At 46.5% G+C, this 10,000-nt stretch overlaps 1 protein-coding gene across 1 annotated transcript in view; it reads left to right on the top strand.

The window, feature by feature from the left end:
* The window catches only part of LOC113816314 (1-phosphatidylinositol 4,5-bisphosphate phosphodiesterase epsilon-1-like), a gene marked incomplete in the record, with an annotated part of 183,850 nt that overhangs the window by 95,140 nt on the left and 78,710 nt on the right, over positions 1-10,000 (top strand). Inside the window, 1 exon segment of the mRNA XM_070117039.1 lies at positions 7,047-7,472. Within this exon segment, the coding sequence (XP_069973140.1) occupies positions 7,047-7,472 (426 nt within the window).

Here is a 10,000-nt window from a genome sequence, read left to right as displayed (position 1 = left end):
GGGGGAAGGGGTGCCCTAGGGAGGAGGGAGGGGAAAGGGGTGCCAAAGGGGGGAGGGCGGAAGGGGGAAAGGGGTGCTAAAGGGGGGAGGAAGGGGGAAAGGGGTGCCAAAGGGGGGGGAAGAAGGGGGAAAGGGGTGCCAAAGGGGGGAAAAGGGGAAAGGGGTGCCAAAGGGGGGAGGGAGGAAGGGGGGAAGGGGTGCCCTAGGGAGGAGGGGGGAGGGCGGAAGGGGAAAGGGGTGCCAAAGGGGGGAGGAAGGGGAAAGGTGTGCCCAAGGGGGGAGGGAGGGGAAAGGGGTGCCAAAGGGGGGAGGGCGGAAGGGGGAAAGGGGTGCTAAAGGGGGGAGGAAGGGGGAAAGGGGTGCCAAAGGGGGGGGAAGAAGGGGGAAAGGGGTGCCAAAGGGGGAAAAAGGGGAAAGGGGTGCCAAAGGGGGGAGGGAGGAAGGGGGAAGGGGTGCCCTAGGGAGGAGGGGGGAGGGCGGAAGGGGAAAGGGGTGCCAAAGGGGGGAGGAAGGGGAAAGGGGTGCCAAAGGGGGGAGGAAGGGAAAGGGGTGCCAAAGGGGGAGGGCGGAAGGGGAAAGGGGTGCCCTAGGGAGGAGGGGGAGGGCGGAAGGGGAAAGGGGTGCCAAAGGGGGGAGGGAAAAAGGGGGACGGGGTGCCCAAGGGAGGAGGGGGGAAGGGGTGCCAAAGGGGGTTTAGGGATGAACGGGTGCCGAAAGGGGTTGAAGGAAGGGGGTTGAGTGAAGAAAGGGACCAGAGGGGGGATGGGTAGGGGAAATATGGGAAGGGGAAGGGCTGCCAAAGGGTAGAGGAGGAAGGGGGAAAGAGGGATGTCAAAGGGGGTTTAGGGGGAAGGGGGAGAGGGGTGCCAAAGGGTAGAGGAGAAAGGGGGAAAGGGGAAGAGGGAAAAGAGGTTGGAGGAGGAGGGGCTTGAGTCAAGAAAGGGACCAAAGGGGGTCAGGAAGAAAGGGTGCCCATAGGGGATTTATAGGGTAGGAGTGCCAATAGGGGCGAAGGGAAGGGGGGTGAGGGTGCGAAAGGGGGCCTGAGGGGGAAAGAGGTTGAATGGAGGGGGGACGGTGCCAAAGGGGGGAATGGAGGAGGGAGTTAAGGGGATAAAGGGAGTTGAAGGGAGGGTGTCGAAGGTGCCAAAAGGATGGGGGGGGGGGTTAGGGAAGAAGGGGTTGCCAAAAGGAGGTTGAGATTAGCTTGGTGCCAAAAGGGAATTTAGAAGGGGGGATGCCAAAGAGGGTTGAGGGTACCAAAAAAGGGGTTTAAAAGGGGGGGGTGCCAATAAAGTAGGGGGACAAGGATTCCAAAAGAGGGGGTGAAAGCTGAAGGGGGGAGGGTGCCAGAAAGGAGTGTCAAGGGGTGAGGAAGGGTAAGGGAAGTGCCAACTGTCATGACACAAATGACAGACCCTGTTTTGCTTTTACTTCAACTTTTATCTCATTTTATTGTATATTTCTTTTTTATGCGTGTTTTTTTCCTTTCCCTTCTGGCACTCTCTCTGGCCCTTGTGTCAAGTGCAAGTGCCAGCGAGAGCAAAATGACTCCAGCTTTAAATCTCTTTACACAAAACTCATGTCGCTTAATGGTGTATCGAAGCGCTGTCTCGTTCGCTTTTGCTATGGTGCTGTTGCTGTCTGTCTGTCTGTCTGTATTTGTCTGTCTGTCAGTCTCTTTCTTTCTCAATCTCTTTTTCTTGTTCTTTCCTTCTTTCTCTCTGTTTCTTCCTCTCTCTCTCTATATATATATATATCTGTTTGTCCATCTCTCTCTCTCTCTTTCCTTCCCTCCTTCCCCCCTCCTTCCTTCCCCCCCTGCCCCCTCCCCCTTATAACAGTCTAATGATGATAATGGTAAAAATAATGATAATGATGATAACAATGATGATATTTGTTCCTATAAAGTGTACTGAAAACATTTCCATTGTCCCTCGCCATAAATCTGAGACCTAATATCCTAAATGATAGGAACAGTCGTCTTTTATATGCGACGTGTCCTTGAAACGAAACAATAAGTAGATGAAAATGAGTCTCTTGTGACCTTCAAAACACCCTTTTCTTCTCCATTTCCTTCCCCTCCTCTTTCTTCTCTTCTTCCTATCCCTCTTCCTTCTCTTTTTCCTCCTCCTCCCTCTTTCTTCTCTTCCTCCTCCTCCTCCCTCTTTCTTCTCTTCCTCCTCTTCTTATTTCTTCTCTTCCTCCTCTGCTTATTTTTTCTCTTCTTCCTACCCCTCTTTCTTCTCTTCTTCCTCTCTCCCCTTCTTTCTTCTCTTCTTCCTCCCTCTTTCTTCTCTTCCCCCTCCTCCTCCCTCTTTCTTCTCTTTTTCCTCCTCCTCTTCCCTTTCTTCTTCTTCTTCTTCCTCCTCCTCCTCCTCCTCTTATTTCTTCTCTTCTTCCTCCTCCATCTTTCTTCCTCCTCCTCCTCCTCCTCCTCTTCATGTTTCTGCTATTCCTCCTTCTTTCCCTCCTCTTGTTTCTTCTATTCCTCCTTCTCTTCCGTAACCCCCCACCCCACCCCACCCCATCCACCCCACCCACCTTTTACACCTTGCAATTTTCTGCATCACACGTCGCGACCGGAAGTGAGAAGAGCCTAGGTGACGGAGACGAAAAAAAGAAAAAAAAAGTTGTTATTGCACTGTTATTGCACCTGTGTCTGTGGCAGGAGGGGTGGGGGATGGGGGGAGGGGTAGGAGTGGATGCGTGCTGTGGGAGGTGCCAAGTTGAACGGGGGTGGGCGTGTATTCTGGGCGTTTGTTCTTTTTTAGGAGGGGGGGGGCGCAAGGAATGGGGTTGTTTTTGATTTTTTTTCTTCTTTTTTTTGTTCTTTCGTTCTTTGTTGCGTCTATTTTTGGGTATGTTTTGTCTTCTCTTTTTTCTTCTTTTTCTTTCTTTTTATAACTTATTGTTTTTTCTTTCTCTTTTTCTTAAACTTTTTTCCTCTATCTCTCTCTCTTCACCTCAACATTGACCTGTATTTTTTGGCAGAGAACCTTCTCGTTTTTACTTCTTTCTCCTGTTTCTTCTCTTCTTCCATACACCTCTTCCATATATTCGCTTTGTTCCTCGTCTCCTTTTCGTCTCTCCTCCATTTCTCATCTTCTATTCTTCTATTCCTCTTCTTCTTTCACTCGATTTTCTCTTCATTACCTTTTTCTTCATCTTTATCTTCGTTTGCTGTTTTCTTCTTTCGATTCGCCCCATTCCTCTTCCTCCTTTTCGCCTCTCCCTCTCCTTCCATCTCGCGTCTTTTCTCTTCTTCCTGTCCCATATTTATCTTCTATTCACCCTTTCTCCTTCCTATTCTCTCCTTCTTCCTTCAGTTGCTCCTCTCCTTCTTCTTATCAATTATTTTCCTCTTATTCTCCTTATTGTCTTTCTCTTCTTCTTCTGTCTTTTCCACTCCTTCTTCTTCTATCTTCCTACTCTTCTTTTTTCTTCTATCCTCCTACTCTTCATTTTTTCTTCTATCCTCCTACTGTTCTTCTTTGTTTTTCTTCTTCTTCTTCTTCTATCCTCTTCTTCTTTTTCTTCATTTTCTCCCCCATATTCCTTCTTCTATCCTCCTCCTTTTCTTCTTTTCCTCTTCTTCTCCCCCCCCCCACCCCCTATTTTTCCTATCTACTCACCTCCTTACGATTCCCTCTTCTCGGGTTGCCTCTGCCGCAGCGAAACCGAATCGAGTGTTTGGTAACCGTAAGCTATTGTGTTGGTGGGTGGGGGGAGGGGGAGGGGGAGAGAGGGGGAAAGGGAGGGGGAGGGGTGGTAGAGGGGTGGAGGAGAGAGGGGGAAGGGGAGGGGTGGTAGAGGGGTGGAGGAGAGAGGGGGAAGGGGAGGGGTGGTAGAGGGGTGGAGGAGAGAGGGGGGATGGGGGAGGGGGGGAAAGGGGAAAGGGGAGGGGTGGGGGAGAAGAGGTGGAGGTGGGGGGAGAAGAGGTGGAGGGGTGGAGGAGAGAGGGAGAAGGAAAGGAATGGTGAAGGAGAGAGGTGAAAAAATAACGAAGTGAAAGATAAGAGAGAGGGGGATGGATGAAGGAGGGAAGTGATGGGAGAGATAGAGAGACTGCCAGAGAGAGAGAGAGAAAGAAGAGACAGAGAGGAGAGAGAGAGAGAAAGAAGAGGCAGAGAGGAGAGAGAGTGAGGGGTCGGGCGCTCCTCCTTTCGCGCGCCTGTGTGTGTTTCCTTTTAAGGCAAACAGGTTGTTGACATGTTGAAGGCGAGCACAAGGAGGGCTGCGAGAGGCGGGTCCTTCCTTGGCGTCAGGAATGCTGGGGTGTCCTTGCGCTGGTTCCCATAGGTCCTCGAGGGGATGGTGGGGGGGGGGGGGGAGGGGGAAGAGTTGTGAGTGGCGCTGTGTTTGTGTTTGTTTGTTTATTTTTTTCTTTTCTCCATCTTCTTTTTCTCTTCTTTTTCTTTTTTCTTTTCTTTTCTTTTCTTTTCTTTCTTTTCTTTTCATTTTTTTTAGGGGAGAAGGGTTCAGCGTGTAGGTGGTCTCATTTTTTTCTGTATTTTTTATCTTTCTTTTTTGTTGCTCTATTATGTTGTCAACAGTTTGGCAAGGTCATGTTTATATTTGTCTTTGTTAGTGTTTTTGTTCATCTCCGCAGCACAGATCATCTTTGTTTGTGCTTTTTATTTTTGTTTATCACTTGATTTGTTGGGAACTCGCTTGCCATCACGGGGGTCTCCATTTTATTTTTGTTTGTTTATTATTATTTCTGTTTAACAAGTCCGCAGAGATATTGACATGACGTCTGAAGTTGTGCTGTGGGAATGTGTAGCCTCATTGGGTCGTTTAATTAATAACTTCAATTTAATTATTATGATAACCATATAATAATCCTTTATCACCATCAACATCGTCACCATCATCATCAAAATCATCATCACCACCACCATCATCAAAAGCATCACCGCCACCATCATTATCATCACCATATTATCTTCATCATCATCATCACTACCACTGCCATCATCATCATCATTATCGTTATCATTACCATCACCATCATCATCATTATCATTATCATTATCATTACCACCACCATCATCATTATCATCACCACCCACACCACCACCACCACCACCACCACCCACACCACCACCACCCACACCATCATTTTTATAATTATTCCGATCAACATTATTACGCAGTCAAGCAATCAGCCTGGTGCTTGCAGAAGTGATTGCATCGTTGGAAAACCACTTCTCTGAGCGACGCTTTGCAATGCACTTTACCCCTACCTTAATGCACCAGCTGTTGCAGGCCGATTGCATCTTGCGGGCGACCGTGTGACCGCGACTTCCACATTCTCTCTGTCTTGGAGGTGAAGAGGGTGAGAGAGGGAGAGGGAGAGGGAGAGGGAGAGGGAGGAAGGGATGGGTGGAGGAGAGAGGGGTGGGAAGGGAAGGGATGAGGGAGGGAGGGAGGAGGAGGGAGGTGTGGGAGGGGAAGGGGGAAGGAGAGAGGGATGGAAGGAAGGGATGATGGAGGGAGGGATGGATGGGTAGGAGGAGAAGGAAGGGGGGAGGGAGGCACAGGAAAAAGGGGTGAGATAGGGAGGGGTGGGAAGGGAAGGGGGAGTGAAGAAGGGAGAAAGGGAGGGAAGGGGTGAGGGAGGGATGAGAAGAGAAGGGAAGGAAGGTAGGGGTGAGGAAGGGGAGAGAGAACAGACAGACAGACAAAATTTAGCCGAAAAGCCACTCATCTGCTGGCTAAGGTGTAACTTGAAGGGGGCGGGGAGTGATTTAGTCGGGGAGATACTTACAAGCAACACATAAATCTACCAACCACGTCACTCTGTCCCCGAGTGCGTATGTATATGATATATATGTGTGTAAGTGTGTATGTATGTGTGTTTATGTATGTGTATGTGCGTGTGTTGTGTGTGTATATGTTGTGTGTAAGTATGTATGTATGTATGTATGTGTGTTTATGTATGTGTGTGTGCGTGTGTTGTATGTGTGTGTGTATGTATATTGTGTGTGTGTGTGTGTATGTATGTTGTGTGTAAGTGTGCGTATACAATATTTGTATGTCTGCATGATTGTGTTTGTATACATACACCGGTACTTTCCTCGATTACAAGAGAAGGTCCAATCGCCTCCATGATTAAATTAACCGATTCCGTCATGAGCGATAATCCGGATAAACCGCGAGGGGGGAGGGGGGGGGGGGGGGGGGGGGGAGGGGGCAGTTGACATTGGTCTCTTGGGGTCATGAGATGTTTGCTGGAGTCACGAAGTCGGCCGGGGGTGGGGTTGGGGGGGGGTGCTTCTTCTGGCGGCGCTTCGTGTGTGTGTGTTTGTTTGTGAGTTTGAGTCTGTGAGTGTGTCTGTCTGTCCGTTTGTTTGTTTGTGAGTGTGTGTGCGTCTGTCTGTCCGTTTGTTTGTTTGTGAGTGAGTTTGTGTCTGTCTGTCCGTTTGTTTGTTTGTGTCTGTTTGTGAGTGTGTGTGCGTTTGTGTCTGTTTGTTTGTGCGTGTGTGTTTGTTTATTTGTGAGTGAGTGTGTATGTGTGCCTGTTTGTTTGTTTGTTTTTGTGTGTTTGTGATGAATAAATTGCCTTTACAGCGATGGATTTTTGATGATGGATTTTATTCTCATAGCATTATGTGAGTTTCAGGAAGAAATGAAAACGCAACGATTTTATAACATATTTTTTTGTCAACATGAGTCTGTAGTAACATGGTTTAGATGCAACATCAATCCACAGTAACATGCCTAAGTTGCAACATGAATACATAGTAACATTGGTTTAGTTGCAACATGAATCCATAATAACATGTCTTAATTGCAACATGAATCCATTTTAACTTGCCATAGTTGCAGCATGAATCCATAGTAACATGGTTTGGTTGCAACGAATCCATTTTTGCAACATAAATCAATATTAACTTGTCCTAGATGCAGCATGAATACATAGCAACATGGTTTGGTTGCAACATGAATCCATAATAACATGCCTTGGTTGCAACATGACTTTGCAGCAAAAAGTCCTCGTGCTCGCCTGCCCTCGCAATGACGCCGCCCTTCCCTTGCAGCTGCAGCACCTGGTGGTGAGCGGCGAGTTGGCCTGCAGCAAGGAGGAGGCCGCCTCGCTCGCCTGCATCCAGCTGAGGATCGAGGAGACATGGGCGCCACCCGACCCCCCCTCCTCCGCCCACACCCTGCCCCCCGCCTCGACCCACGCCCACACCCATGCCAGCACGCCCGCGCCCACGCCCACGCACGCCCTCTCGCCGGGCCCCGGGCACGCCAGCCTCTCGGCGACGGTGCCCGCCCGCGACCCGACCTTCAGCTTCGGGGTCGCCAATAGCCATTCCACGCCCACGGGGCTCTACGGCCACGCCCAGACGCACGCCTACGCCCCCTCGCTAGCCCCGCCCACTACCTCCAGCTTCCTGCAGTCCCACGCGGGTTACCACGGCGCCTTCCTCGCCGCCTCGCACACCCACCAGAATGGAAAGGTCAGTCGCTGGGGTTTGCAAATGCTTTTTGGCCTTGAAGGATATTCCAAGGTCACTCCTCTGCTTTTTTATTTTTTTTTATTTTATTTTTTTTTATTCCAGGGACAGTCGGCTTGGTTTTGGAAAAGCTTTTTTTTTCTTCTTTTCTTCTTCTTCTCCTCCTCCTTCTTCTTCTTCTTCATCTTCATCTTCATCTTCATCTTCTTCTTCTCCTCCTCCTCCTCCTCCTCCTCCTCCTCCTCCTCCTCCTCCTCCTCCTCCAAGGGCAATCGCTTTTGTTTACATCCAAGGGAAGTCGAAGGCCCGATTTGCCGATTTCTCATCTTCTTTCGGCCCTTTCTAACGCTTTCTTCGGCAAAAGCTGTCTCTTGGAACTTCTATGGAGGAGGCGCCTTCTCTTTCCCTGCCTCCGTTCCCGTCTTCCTTCTCTCTTTCCCTCCTCTTCTATCATTCCAGATTCCTCTCCTTCCTCTCTTCTCTTCCTATTTCTACCTTTCCTCTTTCTTTCTTTCTCTCCTTCTCTCTTTCCACTATTTCCACTCCTATCCTCCCTCTCTCCCTCCTTCTCTTCCTATTTCAATTTGCGACGGATAATCCCCCCTTTTCTTCTTCCTTCTTTCGCTCCAACCCTCTTTCCACTACCTCCACTCCTATCCTCCCTCCTTCCCTTCCTATTTCCACATCCGCCTGGTAACTTCCCTCCCACTCCTCTTCTTCTTCTTCTTCTTCTTCTTCTTCTTCTTCTTTTTCCTCCTCTCCTCCCCCTCTTCTTCGTCTTGCTCCTCCTCCTTTTCCTCTTGCTCCTCTTCTTCTTCTTCTTCTTCTTCTTCTTCTTCTTCTTCTTCTTCTTCTTCTTCTTCTTCTTCTTCCTCCTCCTCCTCCTCCTCCTCCTCCTCCTCCTCCTCCTCCTCCTCCTCCTCCTCCTCCTCCTCCTCCTCCTCCTCCCGCAGAACCTGCCTTTGTCATCCAACCATTTTCATTCCCTGATTGCTTAATACGAGAAAGCACGAGAACAGAATAAGTAAATAAAGTAATTGATAAATGAATATATAGATAAAGAAAGAAATATATAGATGCATGAATTAACAATTGAATAGATGGATACATGAATGAATGATTGAGTTGATTAAGGTAGAGGAATAGGTAATTAGCTAAATGAGTGTAATGGATGGATGAAAAGTGAAATAAATAGAGAAATTAAAATTTATTTAATCATCGCATATCAGTTTCTTTAACTTGCATTTTCTTAAAAAAAATACATACATATCTATATATCTATCTATCTATCTATATATATATATATATATATATATATATATATATATATATATATATATATATATATATATATATATATATATATATATATATATATTATAGGTAGATAGATATATGGATAGATAAATAGATAGATAGACAGACAGATAGATAAAGATACAGTAGCTGTTTCTTGTAGATTAATTAGTGTCATAAGCAAGACAGAGGTATCATATTTGTCAAGGGAAAAAATACTTCACTTATAAACGTATTTTCGTGTACTGTCAAAGCCAATTATATATTTATTTACTCCCTTGTACCTGGTTATTTTTTATGGCTCGGTTCCTCTTCCACTATCATTATTTAATTATAAAAAGCGCCGTTGCCACATCTCCACTAATTTCGTTTTTGACTTGGTGTAAAAGCGGTTGTGGTATGTTGGTGTTATTATGGTCCATCATTATTGTGTATTTAAACATCATTATCATGTTTTGTTTGTTTGTTGCTTGGTGTCTTTGTTTGTCTTAATTTGTTTGTTTTTATTATTTTTATTTTTTATTCTTTCTTTGTCTTTCTTCCTTCATTTTGTTTTATCTTTTTCTCGCCTTTCTTTCCTTTCCCTCCTTTCTTCGATTTTCCTCCTTTTTCATTCCCCTTTTCTTCCTTTTTCTTCTCCCACTTTTTTGTGTTTTGTTGTTACTGTTCTTTCTTTCTTTCTTTTTATTCTTTATTCCTCCCATCCCTCTTTCCTTCCTTTTTCTTCTATGTTTCTTTTTTTCTTTTCTTTTCATTCTTTATCCCTTCCTTATTAAAGACTCCCATTTTTTCTGTTTTTTTTCGTCTTCTTTTTTCTTTTTTTCTTTTTTTTATTCTGTATTCTTTATTTCTCCTTTCCCTCTATCCTTTCCTGATCTTCTCCCACATTTTGTGTGTTTTTTGTTGCTGTTGTTCTTATTTAAAAAATTTTCTTTCTTTTTCATTCTTCATCCCTTCCTCATTAACGACTTCCGTAATTGCGTCGTTAACTGCTTGTTAGCTCGCGATGACGTCACAGCAGGGTAAGGGGACACCTAGGTCAAAGTCGCGGCCATCTTGACTTTGGCTTCGGCTTTGTGTTTCCGTTCGTCTTTGGCCTCTCCTGTCCTTATTCCTTCTTTCGCTCCTCCCCTCTTTCCACTACTGTCTTGTCTTGTCATCTTTCTTCTTTTCCTTCTTCTTATTCTTCTTGTATGTATTTTCTTGTTTTCTTCTTCTTCTGCTGCGTATTTTCT

The sequence above is a fragment of the Penaeus vannamei genome, chromosome 39, assembly GCF_042767895.1.
Source record: "Penaeus vannamei isolate JL-2024 chromosome 39, ASM4276789v1, whole genome shotgun sequence".
Classification (NCBI taxonomy): domain Eukaryota; kingdom Metazoa; phylum Arthropoda; class Malacostraca; order Decapoda; family Penaeidae; genus Penaeus; species Penaeus vannamei.
The sequence above is the reverse complement of the archived record's forward strand: the minus strand, read 5'-3'. Positions and strand labels throughout refer to the sequence as shown.